At 33.1% G+C, this 19827-nt stretch overlaps 1 protein-coding gene across 4 annotated transcripts in view; it reads right to left on the bottom strand.

The window, feature by feature from the left end:
• The window catches only part of ttn.2 (titin, tandem duplicate 2), a 340760-nt gene that overhangs the window by 163785 nt on the left and 157148 nt on the right, over positions 1 to 19827 (bottom strand). For 3 of the 4 annotated variants that reach the window (XM_073047117.1, XM_073047118.1, XM_073047119.1), the window contains 16 exons: positions 17379 to 17447; positions 15682 to 15765; positions 15105 to 15185; positions 13741 to 13824; positions 13062 to 13145; positions 11545 to 11622; positions 10217 to 10300; positions 8911 to 8994; positions 8533 to 8613; positions 6749 to 6820; positions 5520 to 5600; positions 4933 to 5013; positions 4533 to 4598; positions 4007 to 4087; positions 3367 to 3441; positions 1962 to 2024 (listed from right to left, as the gene is read on the bottom strand). In XM_073047117.1, the coding sequence (XP_072903218.1) occupies positions 1962 to 2024; positions 3367 to 3441; positions 4007 to 4087; positions 4533 to 4598; positions 4933 to 5013; positions 5520 to 5600; positions 6749 to 6820; positions 8533 to 8613; positions 8911 to 8994; positions 10217 to 10300; positions 11545 to 11622; positions 13062 to 13145; positions 13741 to 13824; positions 15105 to 15185; positions 15682 to 15765; positions 17379 to 17447 (1248 nt within the window). Of the gene's footprint in view, positions 1 to 1961; positions 2025 to 3366; positions 3442 to 4006; positions 4088 to 4532; positions 4599 to 4932; positions 5014 to 5519; positions 5601 to 6748; positions 6821 to 8532; positions 8614 to 8910; positions 8995 to 10216; positions 10301 to 11544; positions 11623 to 13061; positions 13146 to 13740; positions 13825 to 15104; positions 15190 to 15681; positions 15766 to 17378; positions 17448 to 19827 lie in introns of those variants that run through there. The other variant, XM_073047120.1, reaches the window with a different exon arrangement.

Raw genomic sequence — 19827 nt, 5'->3', positions numbered from 1 at the left:
TAACACAGGTAGGGTCTGGGTGAATCACCTGTCCCAGAGCAGTGGCCTTAGATAGGATGTTATAGCCCACATTCAGCTGTAAAATGGGAGTCCAGTTCTTGATGTCCTTCCTTTTCCCCCATTGGCTTGCTAATGTGGGTAATGAATCAACAAGCCCTTGATGCACTTCTTCATGTAGTCTGACATGCTGCCAGAGTGAAGCATACCATTGAACACTTCCAGCAGCTCCAGGCTCGTCCATTCCCATAGAACCAAATATAACTCTGCTAGTAAACCATTACTTCCAAGAATTTTATTCCTGCCAGGGCAATAGGTGAAGCCAGTCAGCTCCAATGGATCAGTGGGTGATCCAGATTTTCCTGCTTGCTTACATCTAACACCTCCATGACAGAGGACAGGAAGTTCTGGGAGGTTGTGTTGTTTGTAGCCTTTCTGTCATACAGACTAGAATAGAGAATCTGCAAAACAGGGACATTTCATTGGTCTTTGATAAAAGGCAAGAAATATGGGCTTTGGTCAAAAGGGAAGCTGTGGCTGACATTACTTTTATCACTATTTATCACTATCCCTTCTGCATTGTTCCTTTTCTAGTCTCATGACCCTTTTTCTGCCTCTTCATTTTTCTACTCTGCAGATTCTCATTCAATAGATTAAGGATCAGCTTTATTAAAGATTAATTTTATTTGTCACATGTACATTGAAACATACAGTGAAATGGATAAATGACCAACAGTCTGAGGATGTGCTGGGGGCAGCGTACAAGTGTCGTCATGTTTCCACCGCCAACATAGCATGCCCACAACTTAGGAACTCTAACTAATATGCCTTTGGGATGTGTGAGGAAGCCAAAGTACACAAACAAAACCCACAGAGTCACAGGGAGAATATACAAACTCCTTACAGATGGTGGCAGAATTGAACTTTGCTTGCTGGCACTGAAATAGCATCACACTAACCACTATCTACCATGCCACCAAAGATCCAAAGTCCCAAAGATTGCTCTCACAAAATATCAAAGTTGATGTCGAATGAAGGATTGTACAATGAACCTTTACATCTGCTCAGATGAAAACTGCAAATAATTTTGTGGACCGATTAGGAGGCAGTTTGCTTGTGGGCTTCCTTCTGCTCCTTGTGGCAGCAAGACTCTCAGTATACATATATCTACTCATATTTTCTTCTGGTTCATTAAAATAGCCAAGATATATATAAAATGCATGTAAATTGTGTGCAAGTTGTTAACAGCCCCTGAAATTTTGTGTTCATTCTGCCTGCATTGTAGCAAGAAGCTGTAAGAGGAAGCTGCAAGAAGTACAGTGATCTCCATTCCTAGAAACTGTGAAATATCTCCAACAGTAACCTAGAAAAAATCTGATTCAAAAAAGGTAAGAGTCACTGTCACTGTGGTAGGTACAATATATACTGTCCTTTCTCCAGCTTCAAGTTTCAATCTGGCTCAAGACCTGACCTGGTGCCTAGCTTTAAATTTCCATTTTAAAAATAAATGAAAAGAAATTGCCTTTTTTCATTAAGGTACACAAACTTCTAAATGACCATCAGATTGGCTCTGCAAACCATTTTGATTCAATTATGAATTCTCAATACAGTACTGTTTATACTGATAAAGGATCAGATTTTATGTTTATGAAGTCATAAATAAGTTTTATATATATATATATGTATAGGCCCTGAGTAATTGACAACAATGACTGATCCAAACAAGTTCAAAAGCTGCACTTTGCCTGCAAAACATAAAATCAGCAGAGGGAATAACTACAACATTTACTTCAGTAACACATTCCAAGTTAACCTAGCTGTGTTCGACAATAGAGTTTATAGTGGCAATAATACATAAATCTGTCAAAACCTGAATGTAGGGGAGTAGAATTAATAAATATGCAGCATCACAGTGCTTTTCACATAAATATTTCAATCATTTAAATAAATCAGAAGATACTTACCCTTTTCTGGAGTAACCTCTTTCTTTGGTTTCAATGGCTCAGCAGCTGGCTTCTTAGGAACTTCTGGCAGTTCAAGAAATATTATAATGTTAAGATTATTTAAAATGTCATAGCAAATGATACCGGTGTAACAATTTAAAATTGTTACACTGGTATCTTGACATTTACTCTTCTCCAGTAAATATATACTGTAGGAAAAATTGGCTAATCACCAAGACCAGGTATGTAGAATAATGTACATAACTGATCTGTGTACATTAATTACTTTGTAGACAATAGGTTAAATTAGTCTGAAAACATTAAAGGATGTGAGTAATTAGCTGACCAGAAACTAACAGCGAACAGAGAAAGAGTTAACCTTTAAACTTTCTACAGAGATTTCACTTGTTTAATGGTAAGTACATCAACCCAAAGCCAATTAAGCCAAATTTGGCCGATCAAAATGTTTAACTTAATTGTCATTGTGTTTCTCTCTTTGAAGGATACCAGACTTGCATGTTGCAGCATCTGATGACTGATCAAAAGTCTGCCCTTTATAGATTAGAATGTCTCTAACAGCTCTGATATCTCAGTTCCTAAGGGCTTACATAGTGTCATAGTCACATCGTTCCTTCAAAGCATCAGGAGAGCTGAAGATCCATCTCAGGAAAATGGGATTGGCATCACTTCGCCTATTGTTGTCTGAGTCACAAAGTTCAAAATAGAAGTGTTGCAAAAAAGACTAATTATGATTACTGTATATAATTTCTGTGCTTTTTTCTAGCTTTTTACTTTACTGAAGTTGCAAGGACACCTTGTGTACATTACATTTCTGACACAGATATAAGCTTTTATTGATGTGCACTAGGGAACTGAACTCAATGGGAAAGACAATGGGATGTCATTGACTTAAACTATTAACTTTTATCTATCTATCTCTCTCAGCAAATATTTACGTAAATATTTCTGACATCTTCCATTTCTGTAAAACTGGTACGGTGCCCTGTTAGGAACTATTTGACTCACAGTGTCAATTTTATAGCTTGCATAAGCCATCAAAATTATAATAAACAACAATTAAATTTGTTAGCCTTTAGTTACAGTAAATCATGCCCCTATATCCCCATTTGAAGAGGAAAGCCAGTTTATGTCAAAGAATTTGATCATATTTTTCAATACAGGGTGATGGATAAGAATGACATTATCTCTTGGGAGATTTCAAACTCTTATCTACAAATTTCAGTACTTAATTGATATTATATATTGAAAATTCCAGCTGTTGTTTCACTAGAACTTAATCAATAATCCATTCAGATATCATTGCTACAAATCATATATACATAACGTTGCATAAATTTAGTAGATATATAAATACAATCTATAAATTCACAAGCTTTCAGCTGTATAAGCTTAAGCAATTTTCTACCTTTTGGTTCAGCAACCTCTTTTGGAACAGTAGCTGGTTTTGGTTCTTCGACTTTCTTCTTAGCAACCTCGGGCACTTTAAAGAACAGTAGTTTAATTTAGTAAGGAGTTCACTTAAGAAAAAGTACAAATTTATCTTCTTTAATTTTACTTTTGACTTCTGATCACAATAAAACAAAAAATCTTAGCTAGACATAACAGCAGAATATTAGTACATAAATTATTAATAGCTTACCTAAAATATTTATTTTTTAAGGCACTATCTTGCTTTTTGCTTGTTAAAACATAATTTGAAAATATCCTGTGCTATTTCTCCAGTTACATTTTAAAACTTGTTCATTCACTGGTAATTAAAAATATTCCTGTAATTTCTATAGTTGACATATACAGTTACGGTACTAATATCTGTATCTTTAAGATTAAGCCACAGAACAAAATTTGATACTGACAGTATAATATAGATAATATAAAGATACAATACATCACAACACAGATGGTAACAATGACAACAAAAACAAAGATTTAAAGTTGTTTAAGAGTGCAAAAAATGATCTAAGAGGTCAAGAATTCTACACTGGTTGGACTAGAACACTGTTAAACAACATCGGCATTGAACTCCAATCCTCCAATTTTGCTTATACCTTTTTTTGGAGGAACTTTCACTTTTTCTGGAACAGCAGCTTGCTTCTCCCGTTCAATAGCAGCAGGTTCAGGTGGAAGATCTGACATTTTAAAGAACATTATCATGATCTCAGGGTAAGCATATCTGAGAATGAGTTTATTTCAAGACTGACAAAATGATGAAGATATTTAAACTAAGATACTGACAGATAAAAACCGAATACAACACATTATTTATATTGCAATAATATGTATGGAATATCAATAGAAATGTTAGCACTAGGCATTAGCATGAACACACAGAAGCATGAACAGTACATACGATATTTAAAACTTAAACTATGTTAATTATCACACTGCAGCACAGTAGCACTTCAGGAAATTAAACATACTATAAAGAATGAATGAATCAAGAAGCACTAAGTGAAATATGATTATGGTTTGTTAAAAGAAATAGGATATCTTTTTACATTGAAGGAAAGAGCAGGACACCATGATGAATAACTTATAGGTGTCATAAGTGATATTTCCTAAGTCATTCTGTACCTTTGATTGGTGGTGCTAGTTCTTTCCTTGGTTCTTCAACAAATGCTTCTCTTGGAACTTCTGGCACTTTCAAAAACATTATTGATTTAAAATGACATTCTGTGTAAGACTAACAATGAAGCTAACTAAGCAAATGCAGACAGATACAAGATACATAGATAACATGTGCAAAGTTAATATACAAAGTAACTTTAAAACAAAGGCACATTATCTGGGTAATCACCAGCAATGATGCCATACTTAATGATTAGTGAAATATTTTTGAGAGGAGTGTATTTGATCATCATCATGGAAAAAGAATTCTGGAAATGATCATAGAAGTGATAATATAAAGTAGAAATAGCTTGCAGGACAGAAAGAGAAGAACTGACAAACATGTGCACAGAAACATGTTATATACCTGTTATTTGAGTGGGCTTTTCTCTTGAAATTTTAACTGGTTGGATTTGTTCAGCAATTGGTCTCTGTGGCTTCTCCAGAACTTTAAAGAATATGAACGTTTATTACAGATTTATCTTGTACTCAATGCTCAGATTTGTGTATCAATGAACATAACATGAAACATACACAGTAAACAAAATTGACAGAGTTGCAATCCTTTCATTGAAGGACATAAATATTGATTATTTTATGTAACTAATTGTCAGGAATTTGAACAGCAAGTTGCTAGAAGAATAATTTTATGCTGTGGAATACCTTAACCAAAAATAATTTTTAAAAAATTAAAAACTTTACTCATGTTAAATCATAAATTTACAGAATAACATATTTTGAATTAGCCTGCGTTGAACTGACAGCAGATAAGACAAGCACATACAATACAAACAGATATAAAATTCATAGTTTAACATGTACTGTACATGCACAATGAAGATAATCATTAATAAAAACTTTTTGGGATAGACTTATAAAGATAATTATGAAAAGTAAGATTTATTTTCAGCATATTGCATTAAAGTTTGTAAGAGATTTTAAGCATCCGTGTACCTTTATCTGCTGCAGCCATCTCTCTTTTATGAACATCTTCATGATATTCTTCAATAACAGTCTTCGTATAAACTTCACTCACTTTGAAAAATATGGTTTTTAAAGATACAATTCATTCAAGAAAATATATGAGGTTTTGAAGCCATTGTAACCAAGCAAAACCAAAACACATAAACGACATAACAACATTAACTAACATTTTATATTACAAAGACACATAACCCAAGCACCTATGGAACAAGTACACAAATTTTTATGTTGGGATGGCACCCTGAGAGAACATTTACTGTGGCCAAATTAAAAATATATAACTTTGGGAGAATACCACCAACTTGCAATAAATCAGCCCAAAATCAATCATGGAAATTAAAATGCTCAGTATAAGATTGAGCATAAAACTGTCGAGGCTCCCTGGTGGGCAGATGTTTTAACTGTCCACTTATATCTTACAGATCCTAGGACCTACTGTCAAATTTGCTAGGGGTCAAGGATGCATCTTTGTTGCAATTATCAATTAATGAAGTCTATGTGGAGTTTTGTTAATAGTGATTTCTGTTGTTGGGATTCCACAGCAGTACACTGGGGAGTTTCCTCTTCTATTCTCTATCAATACGACCAGATGTGAAATCTCTTTTATTTCAAGGGAGAATCTGAGTTTGCAGATTAGGAGGCAAGGGGAAGGTAAATTATCACTTTTTCCCCAATGTTTCATTTCAGTTTAATGCTTGTAATAATTTCTAAGTAATTATATGTTTTAGTAACTTTGCTTTAAATAAATAATCATTTTAAATATATTCACACTAACATTAATAGTTTTGAATTGTTTCTGAATGTCATTGACATTTAAACCAATTAAAATATCTGACAATTTTGCCAGAAATCATAGCTCTGTCTCAGCTTCATTTTTTGTCAAGGTTTAATGGGCTATTTCAGAGAGGAATCTCTGTATTATGTTAGCAAAACTACCTTATTATTCATCTTACTGCCCACTTCAAGGATACCAACAACCAGCAAGATCAACCTGCTGTATCTAGGCCTAAAATATTTGGTGAACAGATAAAGATTACATAAAAATGTCACAGAACAGCAAAATACACAAAAAGAAGGCAAATAATACTTATTAAGAAGAAAGATTATAGCTATGATGAGTGGATTTCATCATGAGAAATATAAATTGTTCACACTTTCTTGAGTAAAGTTTATAAGGATGGTCTCCTTTCATCTCGTACCTTTTGTTGTAATGATCTCTTCTTTTCTTGGTTTCAATTCTTCTACCACTGGTTTCTTAGGAATCCCTGGCACTTTAAAGGATGTTGTATTGTTTTAGGATAAGATTCATTTAAGAAACATTTTTTAAAAATTCAGAAACACACAATAACATGCGACAAACAGGACAAATAGAATTAACACAATACATCAGACAAAGAATCCAAATCAACTAATCATAAGTATAATACTATAACCACATTTGCAGCATCCTATTAGATGGGGGCAAATTGAAATTAGGTGGAATATATTTTTCCAGTGTTATAGCCAATATTTATCTCAGCCATATAACACACAAAAATAAGTTGGAGTTACTTGGTAGGTCAGGTAGCATCTGCAGAATGGTAAGCAAAATTAATATTCTAGGTCGAACTGTCAGAAGTTCTAATGAAGGATTCTTTGACATGAAATGGTAATGCTGTTTCATTTTCACAGATGTTACCTTACCTGCTGAGAGTTTCCAGCATTTACTGCTTTTTATTTTAGTTCCACAATTAGTAATTTTCTTTACCCTAATTCTACTTTGTGTTCCTTTTACTATAGTCATTGTTAATAAAGTAAGTTACATTATCCACTAATTTACGATCCAAATAACTGTGCTCACAAAGTTGACCATGTATTACCGGCATTATTGGGAAAGATGGTGCATTCTCCACAACCCCTAGTAGGGTTAATTGAAACATATTTGCTAAGATATGGATTACACTTGATGCAATGAAATATCAATAGTTGATGTGTAGCCAGAATTGTCCGGCCAGAGCTAGAGTTGTGGTGAGCAACAGGGCTAGCGTAAGGAATGCTGGGGGTCAGGAAACTGGGTAGATTTGTATTCTGAACTACGGGCTGGAGTGTAGGCTGGGTATGCGGTTGGATCAGGGATCTGAATGCACACAGGGTGTATTGACAAGCTGAAACTTTCATCAGTGGGTCATGTAGCATTTATGGGGGCAAAGGAATAGTTGACTTTCAAGCTCGGACCCTGCCTCAGGACTGAAAGAGTAAAAGGCAGTTATTAGTAGTTATATTTTCTGGGTGTAGGGTGTGAGTGTTAATTGATGAATGTTGAAGGCCATTGTAACCTTAGTATCATCTGCATTTTTTGTTATCTATGGAAGTCAATGCCTCACTTTCTTACAAATAATGTGTGGAATAATTACATATGTACAAATTAGTTGGCATATTTTCCTTCATTAAAATGACTATATTTCACAAGCGCGTTGCTAGCTATGAAAATCATCTGGATGTCCTGAGGAAGTGGAAGGAACAATAAATGCATGCCCTTAGAAATCAAGTTTTGTTTTTATTTTTGCAAACATTCATTATCTAGCATTCCCTTTCTCCTACGCTCTGTCATCAATATATTTTGTGTCCTCTTATCCAGAACTATTGGGTATAATTTAGATATAATTTGGGCAGTTACAAATTAAATGTGAAAAGAGTAATATAAGGCTATGGATGTTTAGTTGTTGATACCTTTAAGGCTCAGATAGATTTTTGGCTGCTAAATGAATTGGAGCGAATCAAGTGGAAAAGGGGACTTATAATGTGTAATACATAATTTCAAAACAAAGATTCACTAATTATCATTTGTTAAACTTTCCTTTTATGAAATAGAAGTAAAGCACAATTTACAGTGCTACAGAAACACAAAAGTGAACATTTCAGAAGCCAGACAGGTCAAACACTCAAAAAGCACAATAATAAGCCATTAAGATGGAGAACTCATTTTTCCTAAAGTATTTTATACCTGTTACTGTGATGATCTCTTTTTTAAGTACAGTTTCTGGCTCAGCTTCAGTATCAAGTTGCTTCTTTGGAATCTCCAAGACTTGAAGAACATGATCAAAGAATGAATTATGTCAAAGGTGGCACCCATAATTTTGAAGTGAGATTTAAAAACAATGTACAACATAAAACACAGAGGACAGACAAATCTAGCACACAATGATAAAAGAATTATCCAATTAACAATGATATCCAAAGATAGTATGCATACATATTTCTAAACCAGTGATGGTTGATCTTTCTGCATCAGTGGCTTATTCATTTAATTTCATACTAGTATAGCAGAGAAGTTCTAAAATAAAGCTATCTCAGCATGAGATATTTCTGTGTACATTGGTACCTTTTCTTGAGATGACTTCCTTTTCTCTTGAAACAGCAATTATTTCAGCATCTTCCAGTATTTTAGGCTTGGAAATCTCCAGTACTTGAATAAATATTGTACATTAAGATAAGTCAATTTAAGAAAATATAATTTATGTAAGACGTTTAAACATTAAGTTAACAGTACACAAAACATACATCACAAAAAGGCTCAAAATGACATTAACCCATTTGGGTCATACAGACACAAACATTAATCTGCTTTGGACTGACAATGAAAAGCATCTAACTGGTCAAACAGAGTATAAACTTGACAGCATAACATGAAAAATATTCATTACGTTTGCAAAGAAAATGTTTTACTTCAATACTAACAGCAGGCTCCTTCAAATATGATGCTTAATGCCATTAATTAAAATGTCATTTATTGAAATAGGCATTGAAACAAAAATGAAAAAAAATCATGAAAACAATGAGGTGAATCAAGTAGACCTAGAATATACGAATTGCCTGGGCATCTGTCATTCTCTTCAAATTCATCTTTGCACTATGAAATATCCCTCTCTGAATAAGCCAGATAAACTTTGCATGGGAAAGAAAACAGAAAAAAAATGGAAACTCACAGCAAGTCAAGTAGCATAAAAGGACAGAGAAAGTGTTAACATTTCGGGTTGACGATCCTTCATCATCACTTAAGTTTTTGAATTTCAAAACTTGCCATAGGAATTGGAGTCCCTATATTTGAATGGGTTTTACATCTTTTGGTTCTAATTACTTTCTAGCTATTAATATAGATATTTCATTACATTTTATTTCTTTTAGGAATTTTGATTAACATTATTTTAAGTAACATCATTAGGTTTAAAATTCCTCTGATTATTAAGAACATTTAATAGCTGTTAAAACACCTTCATTGGCTTTGAGAGAAGGCAAAGGATGGACATGCTAGAGTTCATTTTCCAGAAAAGATTATGAAGTGATTTGATTAAGGTTCTTAAGTTAAATGTTTGCTCCCATGAAGAAAAAAAAACTAATTACCAAAGCATATCAATAAATTCTTCACTAGTAAATGATAAAGTGTTAAACTTGCTATTGTAGAAAATTTGAGGTGAGTAATTTGAATGACCATAACTGGCTGCTGGATCAGTAGAAGAGAAGGAAGAAATATAAGAGTATCTCAATCTGGTGAGATGATGGTAGGATGTTTGTGTGAAGCATAAACACTGGCAGAGATCGGCGGCTTGTATACAAGAATAAAGTATTCCCAGGAAAGCTATTAAGATTATGATCGACGTGGTATTTTGATTATCTTTTCAATTTTATACCTTTGATTGGTGCAACTTCATCTCTCTTTGGAACAATGGCTGGTTTTTCTTCTGGTTTTACTGGCACTTTGGGAACCTCGGGTGCTTAAAATGATACAGATTCTTATAAGAAAAGATTCACTCAAAGAACAAGTACAAAAAAAGGTTGACATACTGTCTGAATAAGAGGTGCAGAGAAGGTTAAAATGCAGTTAACTAGTGAACTCAAAATAACTTTCTATCTTTAGAATTAACATAATGAATACACCAACAATGAAGTGACCTATGTAAAAGAATGGAATACTAATTTCTTTTACATATTCTATTGCCTTAATAAATATTTAATTTCCATGCAAATTTAATCAGTCAACTCACTTTACATGAATTATTCCAAATTTACAATTGGTTTTAGTTCTCAATTATTTTAAACATTGAAAGATAATTTCTACATTAACTGAAAATATGCTCATGATATCACAAACTTTGGAAACCTTCCTCAAAATCCTCTGCACAAACTGAAATCTCTTAAGATTTTTTCCCCCCAATTGCTTTGAGCTGAATTGACGAAGTGTAATCAGTGGCTCTACATGTTAGAGCTATTGTAATGTAAGTAATGCATACAGGTTACTATGTTGCATATTTTAACAATGACTTTGACAAATACATTTGAATAGACAGACAAGATCTAGGCCCACTAGTTCTATTAGGTATTTCATCTTACGTTCTTCCTATGACTGCAGTTGCCACATCAGGATATAGGGAGGGATCTATCTGACTAGCTTGAAGAATCTAGACTCTGTTGGCATAGACCGAGTGGCAACAGGTCCTGTGGAAGAAAGCTCTATCCCACAAAACAAGTTTTTTACAGGCAGCGAAAGCACTTCCGTGCTTTGTCAACTATAAAACTCAGAGAAGCATTTAAGGTATTTTTAATTGACTCTGACATCTGGAAACTTTAAAAATCCAGTAAGATTAAAGTTAATAATTAAAATAAATAAAATCAAAAGATCCTAAAAATAAAACTGGAAAAAAACCTTAAATAATTAAAATGTAAATAAGTCCCAACAAACAGCCATTAATCCCCAATGAAATAATTGATGTTTGGGTCAGACTAGTGCAGGGTCTAAGAAGAAATTCCCTGTCAGCAACTGTGGGAAAGTCCTGGACCTACTGCTGTTAAAATGGTTAAATGCTGGTGATTCATATCAGAACTGCTAGGGTTTGCTCCACTGGATTCCACATTATTAACAGGATTTGAAGATTCAGCATAAGTAGAAATTGTTTTCATTCCAAATGTGAAGATGCTGCATTGTGAACTAAGTTTTGATGTTTTTCAACTGCATTTGTACCTTTTACTGGAGGAGCTTCCTCTTTTCTTGAAACTGTTTCTGGTTTAACTTTTACAGCCTTCTTGGGAACCTCTGGCACTTTAAAGAACATTATTGCTTTATTAATTCATAACAAAGAAGTCTGGCATTTTTGACTATAGTAATTTAATCAAATAAAACAACATAAAAGACCAAGAACTAAAATGAATATCTTTTCTTGACTGAGTAATTAAACTATCAAATTAGATAAGTGGACTCTTTCAATATTACTGATTGTGGATGATCAGCCATGATCACATTGAATGGCGGTGCTGGCTTGAAAGGCCGATTTGCCTACTCCTGCACCTATTGTCTATTATTTAAGGTAACAAAATAAAATTAATGTTACAGTTGAAAAATTAAATACTTCAATCAGCCATTTATGGCCATAATAATGAATTAGTATTTGGATGAAATGTTAAATCTCTGGAGTACATAATTGCTCAGAATATGAATAACTATGTATCAAAAAACAGGGACATTTACCATCCTTGTTACATTTTAAAATGGTCTTTACAAATTAGCTTAAATATCTTCAAATTTACTTTCCAATTGCATTTATCCATCTCCATGGAATTACTGGTTAAAATAAATTTTAAATTGGATAGACTAATACAAAATGGTTGTGGTAAACCACAGTTTAATTTTTGTTAGAAATTCATATTAATTCCTTATTTCACATCAAAGATGACAATGACAAAAACTTACACATATACACACATACATGATCACACAAACACAAGTCAGTGCTGAACAGTAGATACTGTGTTTATTTTATAGACTTGGCTGGAATGACTGCCTTTTTACTAGGAAGAGATATTGGTTTCACTTCTTCAGCCAGAGGCTTCTTAAGAACATTTAGTACTTCAATGACATCAGGAAATTAACTCAATAAAGTTAACATAGCAGTGAAGTGGTTAAACTATATCAGGATAAAACATGTATGTCAAGAGATACTAATGGCATAAATTTTAAGTCAGAAAGGAAATTAATCACATGGGTTCTATAGCAGAGACTCAGCATTTAGTGTTGATGATATTAACTGTATCTGTATAATTGGACATAGCTTGCTCTGTGTATACTAATAAATTCTGCATTAAACTGCTAGCTTACCTATTTTTCTTTAACTTAGAGAAAAAAGTCCTTCAATATTATTTAGGCTTACAAAATAAGATTAATGTTACAGATAAAAAATTAAATATTTTGATCAGCCATTCATGACCTAGTAATAATGAACTAGTATTTGGATGAAATGTTAATCTCTGTATATCACAAATATTTATTTATATTTTCTTGCAAGTCATCAAAAGCTCTTCCATAAATACAGTACTTAACACCCATATATAACATCAAACATAACGCTCATAAAAATACAGACAGAAAACATAGACTTTACATAAAAGAAAAGAAGCACTGAAGGAAATCAAAGCACGAAGGAGTGACCACAAAAGCAAGTTCTACAAGAAAAAGCAGACAAGAAATATCCTGCATATTGCTACCTTTAGGTGGAATCTTTTCTTTTTTCTCCGGAACAGAGACTGGCACCATTTCTTCAATAATGGGTTTCTTATGAATGTCTAATACTTCAAAGGACAATATTTTTAAGATACAAATAATTCCAAAACATTTAACATACAACAAAATACAAAACTAAAACATGTTAACAAGTAAAAAAGTCATTTGCGATAGATAAAAGTACACAAATTATTTCCTCTCTAAATCAAAATATCTATAAATTAGTTTAATCTATTCGAAGTTCAATTGATTTAAAAATTAAACTCAAAGTCCATTCAAGAGACAAGTTAAAATAACATATACATACAAAATACATAAAATTTTTCAGTGAAGAGATATAATAAGATTAAAGCATACGTTTAGGAATGGGAATCAAATAGTAGGAGCAACATACACAAAAAGCTGGAGTAGCTCAAGACTGAAAAGCACTACTGGACAGAACAGACGATTCAACTGTCTCATTAATATTCCAATGTTAGAACATTGATCTATAATTTTAAGGGATTTCTTCAATCAATTCACTTTACCACAAAAAGCTTTTATTCAGCTGAATGTTGCAGTGCCAGTTCAAGAGACCTGAACTTTGGAAGACTACAATATGCAGTCATTGCTATGTTGCCTGTTAAGCAATACTGGCCTAGTTCAGACTACATTTTTTTTTACCTGGCATTATCAGAATTTCTTCTTTTCTTGCAATGGAAATCTGTTCTACTTCTTCAACAACTGGCTTCTCAGGTGTCTTCCGAACTTGAAAGAATAAACATGAATTTCACTTTGAAGTTAAATGCTTAAATTTGTGTTAATTCAATATATTAACATAAACATACTCATGCAGCCACTAAGACATTATGAACAATATAATAATTTCAATGCACGTCAGTTCAAACATTCCAGGAAATTTAATGAAATCACTATGGCATTATTGTTGGTCAAACTAATCAGCAAGTTCAGAAAAGAAACAGATATCGGAGTACCACAATTTGCTATGCTGATTGTCTTTATCCCCTTAATATTTTCATTATCTTGCTGAACTTATACATTAATGTTCATACAGAAGACTAGTATTGATTCTTAATAATTCAAGTACTTATTCGACAACATAAGATTTGTCAATAAGATGCCAACAAAATAAATTATTTAACTATTGAATTAAATTTCAGCATACAATAAATTCTAAGAAATTACAACATTTAAAATATTTCATTATTTTTAGATGTTTTATCTTTCTTACAATTCAGACATATTTCTCCCCCTTTGAGTACTTAGTTCATATCTTTCTTTAAGTTGTTGGTCCTGTTACTCAGGATGAAGTTCTATATGAACAACTGCCATACCAGGACAATCTGACAGCCACATATAGGACAAAACATTCTGAGCTGAAACGTACTAAAAGTCAAACAATGCTGAACATGACAAAATGTATTTCTGTATGATTTGGGTAAATTCACTAATACATAACTGAACACCATAAAGCACAAATAATGAAAAAACTTAAGAACTATAAAACCCCGAAATATCTGGCACCTTCAGGACTTTGGTAACACTGGTCTGGCAAATTATCTTGACAACTGAATATTACTTCTATTAATACAGCAAAATATTTTAAAATTATTTGGTTAGGTGTTATACAGTTGTATAATAAATTTTTTCAGTGGAAACAATATGTTTAAAGAGAGGGTGTAAAACTGGTTCCAGGTGTGTTCCAAAAAAATATGGGAAATGCAGCCTCAGTGGGTTTAAAGGGAACGAGGGAACAAGAGAACGAGGGAACCAGTGTTCTGTCGAGTTTAAAGGGATGTTGGAAAACAGGGCTCTGATGAATTTAAAAGGAGTTCAAGAACCAATACTCAGTGAGCTAGTTACTGAACATTTGAGATTTCTGAACACAACTGGATAGCAGATTGCTGGAGTTATACAGCAGCATTTACATAAAAAGTAAGCTTTGATAATGATTTTTGTAATACAAACTTGAGAACAATGAGAAATGAAGCCCATTGATATAAAATCTTCTGTGCTATCACTTTTACCTTTAGTTGGTAGAACCTCCTCTCTTGACACAGTAAGAGATATGATTTCTTCAGAAATTGTTTCCTTATGGACTTCTAGCACTTTGAAAAAAATTAACATCAAATTATGATGTGAAATACACTATGTGTTGACTTAATAAATAAGCACAGTAATGTTGATCTGAAGTGCCATTTTCTTTAGTAACAACAAATAAACATGATATTAAAATAGTTGCAATATCTTCAGAAATTACACTATTTAACTTCATTTTCTTCAAATCAAATAATCCAATATAATTGATATTAAAATTATATAAAGTAAATATTTATAACTACGTAACATTGATTTTAAACAGTCAGACTGAGGATCACACCTTTATCTAAATGACTAAAAGTAGTAGATTGCTATTTGCTTAAACCATAGGGCATGAGTAATCTAAGCTTGAAGAATAAGAACATTCAAATGACACTAATGAAAAACCAATTATAAAGCTAAAAAACAAGCTGATGATGCAAACTGCAGTCATATATAAACAATTGTCATAATATTCAATACAAGTGCTTCTCCACGCAGAGGTAAAATTGTGTAATCGTGTACCTTTTTTTGGAGGAACAACTTCTTTCCTCGGCACAATAATTTTTTCCACTTTTTCAACAACTGGTATCTTAGGAGCCTCTGGCACTTTAAAAATACAGAATAGTTTTAAAATAATGTATATTTCCATCTGATTTATTGTTCAAATCATGAAGCAGAGGAATAATGACATTTTCAGATACAATCACAGCTTACTTCCCATCAACCACCAGAGATTTTGTATCAATGTCTCTGATCAGGGCTGCATGTGCTAAAACTAATTGATAAATCCAAAATTTACAGACTATCCTGGAAAACCTGTCCTGCACAATCAGCTTAAAATATGGGAAATCATCTGCCATTCTTAGTTCTCCAAGGCTTAGAATCATGCCTTCCCTTCCCTTAGTGTAGGTGTCCATAAGTTAGGAGGGAAGACTTCACCTCGTTTTTATAATAGTCACACTCTCAAGATCTGTCAAAGCCCTCTCAATTTGTTTACCACTTCTGTCATCATACATACTGCTGAATCAGAATGCACATTAACTCATTTTTACACTTTTTGCAGCAGAATTAATTATAATAATACAAGAATATAATCAATATAGCAAGATATGCACAGACATCTGAAAGCTATAATTGTCATGTCAGGACAATCAGCATCAAAAATGGCAAGGCTGATGTTTGGCTAAGCATACTTACTAGCAATGTACTCCCCCTTCTCTAACTCTATGTTTCATATGTACGCTATGGTTTTGAATATAACAATCCATTATTGCAGCATCAGTCAATCTAATCGAGTGGTACAACAGTACAGAAACATGTAGTAATTAATTTTTCCTGGGCCTTTTATCTCGTGCGACAGCTTGATCAGGAGATTACCTGCTTGTAGGGCTATTAGAATCCAAACTGAATTTAGAAATGAAATGCAGTCCCACCTCACCACCTTCTCATCAATTGAAGTATTTCTTTGCTCTAACATTGATTCAGTTAAATCACACAGATATTGATCTTTCTAATTATTCATCACAAGTCCTTTTATTGATAAACTGTTATGAAATATCACAATGTTTCAGCAAGCCCCCTGGAATTTCATTTAAGGTAAAGATATTCTTTAGCCAATTTATACAGATTGACAATTGCCAATACAAATGATTCAGTAAAAATAACTTCGGCTGTAGGGTTCAGGAAACCACTGATTATTTGCTTGCAAAAATATGATTTAACTTTTTTAAAACAACTCCAAATATTTGCCAAATGCTAAACTTTCACTGACAATCAAACAATTTTAAACAGAACCAAAGGAGATTTAAATACAAATTGATTTCTAATATGAAATACATCACCTCACCCCCAACCTCTGCTGTCAGAGGGCAGATCTCCATTTATTGTGTTAAGGAAAAATTCTAATCAGTAAACCACAAAAAGCATAGGTAATGCACACAAATCAAATATGTAAACACAATGGAATGGTATAATTCAGTGATATGTGGTATTGTATTGGCAATAAAGAACTAAGCAATGTCCCTAAGGTAAGCAGAGGAATGTATAAAAGAGTGCCTTCTGAGACAGTCAACATCAGTATTATTGTTACAACAATAGTATTAATACAATCTTTATGAAACATTTACCTGCAACAGTAAATGCACCACTGTCACGTTAATAACAAAATTAAACAACAGGACACGTGAAGAAATATATATATAGCCTTATATATCTTTTACCTGTTTCTGTGACCTTTTCTTTCTTTTGGACCAGAACTGGTACTTCAGGAACAGGTTTCATAGCTTCTTCTGTCATATTAAAGGATTCATTTTTAATTTAGTAATAGACAATCAAAACTAAAGTTTATTCAAGCTTGCAATGAAAATCATATAAATCAGGGAATGGGCAATAGTAGTATCAAAATCATAGCTTCCCTTCCACCTCATTATTCTTTCTCCATACAACGTTTCAAGGAAATTACCTGTAAACATGTCAGATAATACTCTGGTGATATTATGCTCTATTTCACATTATTATCCAATGTTGCCCAATGTATTTGGTTTGTGACGCTTGCTTAACATCTAGTACAGACAGCTTGTATTAATGAGAAGACTCAATCAAATTTTTGCATCATTGCCCTCAAACCTAATTTCCCAGAAACTGGCCTTAGCTCCTCTATGGGTATAAAATACAGCTGAACTAAATTTACTTACGACTTTGACCTTGAGTTAAACTTGAAAGTCTGTACCCTCTCCAGCACTATGCCATTTAATATAACCTCCATAATTGTGCCTGTTTCCAGCATCACTTTGGCCAATACATGGTTTTATTACAAACAGACTCAATATTTATCAGTAATTTTATTTTATACCCATCTCTAACGTGAGCTGTAAATTCTCTTCAATACATGCTTGCTTATGCATTAGTTAGCTGGTAAATCTAAAAATTTCACTTTCCTCCACTTCTAGTATCTTGTCCACGTCCAAATTCCTCTGCCTTATCAGTGACAATTGTACCTTCAGGTTGAAAGGTATGAAGTTACTTTCCTAAACATCTCCAACTTTTAGTTATTTCAGATGATCTTCAAAACTACTTCTCTAACTAAATTCTGTTCTACATTCAATCTGTCAAAATTTGTATTTGTGAAGTTCTTTAGGATCTTTCACTGTGTTAAACACACCACATAAATAAAAGTTGCAGATAACAATTACTTAGAGGATGATTTTGATATTAATGGAACAGCAGAAGTTAAAAGCAACAGTTCTTGAAATGATCTTTCACATGTTTTAAAAAAATTTGATGCTCTGGAAGTTGGTGAGTGTGTCTCACAACCCACACTCACTGACAATGTGTTTAATATGTGTTTATCAAATCAAATCATAGTCTGGGACTTCACTCGCCCCATCACTGAACTATTCCCAGAACCTACGGGCTCGTTTTCAAGGACTCTTCTTCTCCATATTGATTGCTAGTTTATTTATTATTCTATTTTTTTCTTTTGTATTTCCAGTTTGTTGTCTTTTGCACATTGGTTGCTTGTTCGGTCCTGTTTGGTTTGGTCTTTCATTATTTCTTATTGTGTTCCTTGGATCTACTGAGCATACCGCAAGAAAATGAACCTCAGGTGACAAATATGTATTTAGATAATTAATTTGCTTTGAACTTGAACTTTATTAGTCAGGCACAGATTCACATTCAGGACTTTTAGGACGTTTAGTCTTGACCCAATTATTGAAGTTGTCTCTGGTAATAAGCCCTTGCATATGTTAGTTAGACCATTAAGTTTTAAAGTGGGAGTATTGGTGTCAAATTAAACTTGAGAATAATTAAAATGATCTGTCTTGAAACATATTTCCTGCATGCATGAAAGATACAATTTTGGTACCCAAATGCTTTCAGTGGGGCACATCTAATGACTTTTATGCCAAACTGTACTTTTTTATTGCTCACCTCTAATAACACAAGTATAAACATTCTTTCAAGAACAAAGACAACACACACAGTATTAGAGCTGCACAATATCAACAACAAAAAATAGAACAATGTATGTTCTACTTTAAGATTTACAAATAGCAGAGCACTGGCCATCTGAAGCCTCTAAAATAGAAAGGATTTACAGGATAATGGCATCATCAACACACAGACAATCTAAATAATAATTCTGGTATAAAATGTGTCTCCCTTTGCTCTAATTGTTGGAACCTTTTCTTTTTGTGTAACTGGTTTCATTTCTCTAGGATCCCAGACACATTAAAATATTCAATTTCAAACAATACTTGCTTTTAGGACATTACAATATAGCAAAATACATAACATTAATCACAAAGAATTAATATATAACACAAATGTCATCATAATTTCTCATTTTGCATCATGGTTCTAGAGTACATAAAATTATTATTATAGAGCCTAGTTAATTAGAGGAATAACAATAAGCACCTCGTTCATAATAGTAACCCTGTGATTATTTTAAGGCTCAGCTTTGAACTTCTTAATGCAAAGCTCACTTGTCCCTATAACATTTCAAGAATGTCAATTGCAACAACACGAGGAACATATCAACTAGAAATAGCCTCCATTTGTAGATGATCCATTATAATAGCATTGGCATGAGTTGAGTTTAAGGTGGTAGGAGAACAGGTAGTGAGGGTGCTTTCTATTTGCTGCTGTATTACAAGTTATCTGTAT

Source organism: Hemitrygon akajei, chromosome 5 (assembly GCF_048418815.1).
Source record: "Hemitrygon akajei chromosome 5, sHemAka1.3, whole genome shotgun sequence".
Taxonomy (NCBI): domain Eukaryota; kingdom Metazoa; phylum Chordata; class Chondrichthyes; order Myliobatiformes; family Dasyatidae; genus Hemitrygon; species Hemitrygon akajei.
The sequence above is the reverse complement of the archived record's forward strand: the minus strand, read 5'-3'. Positions and strand labels throughout refer to the sequence as shown.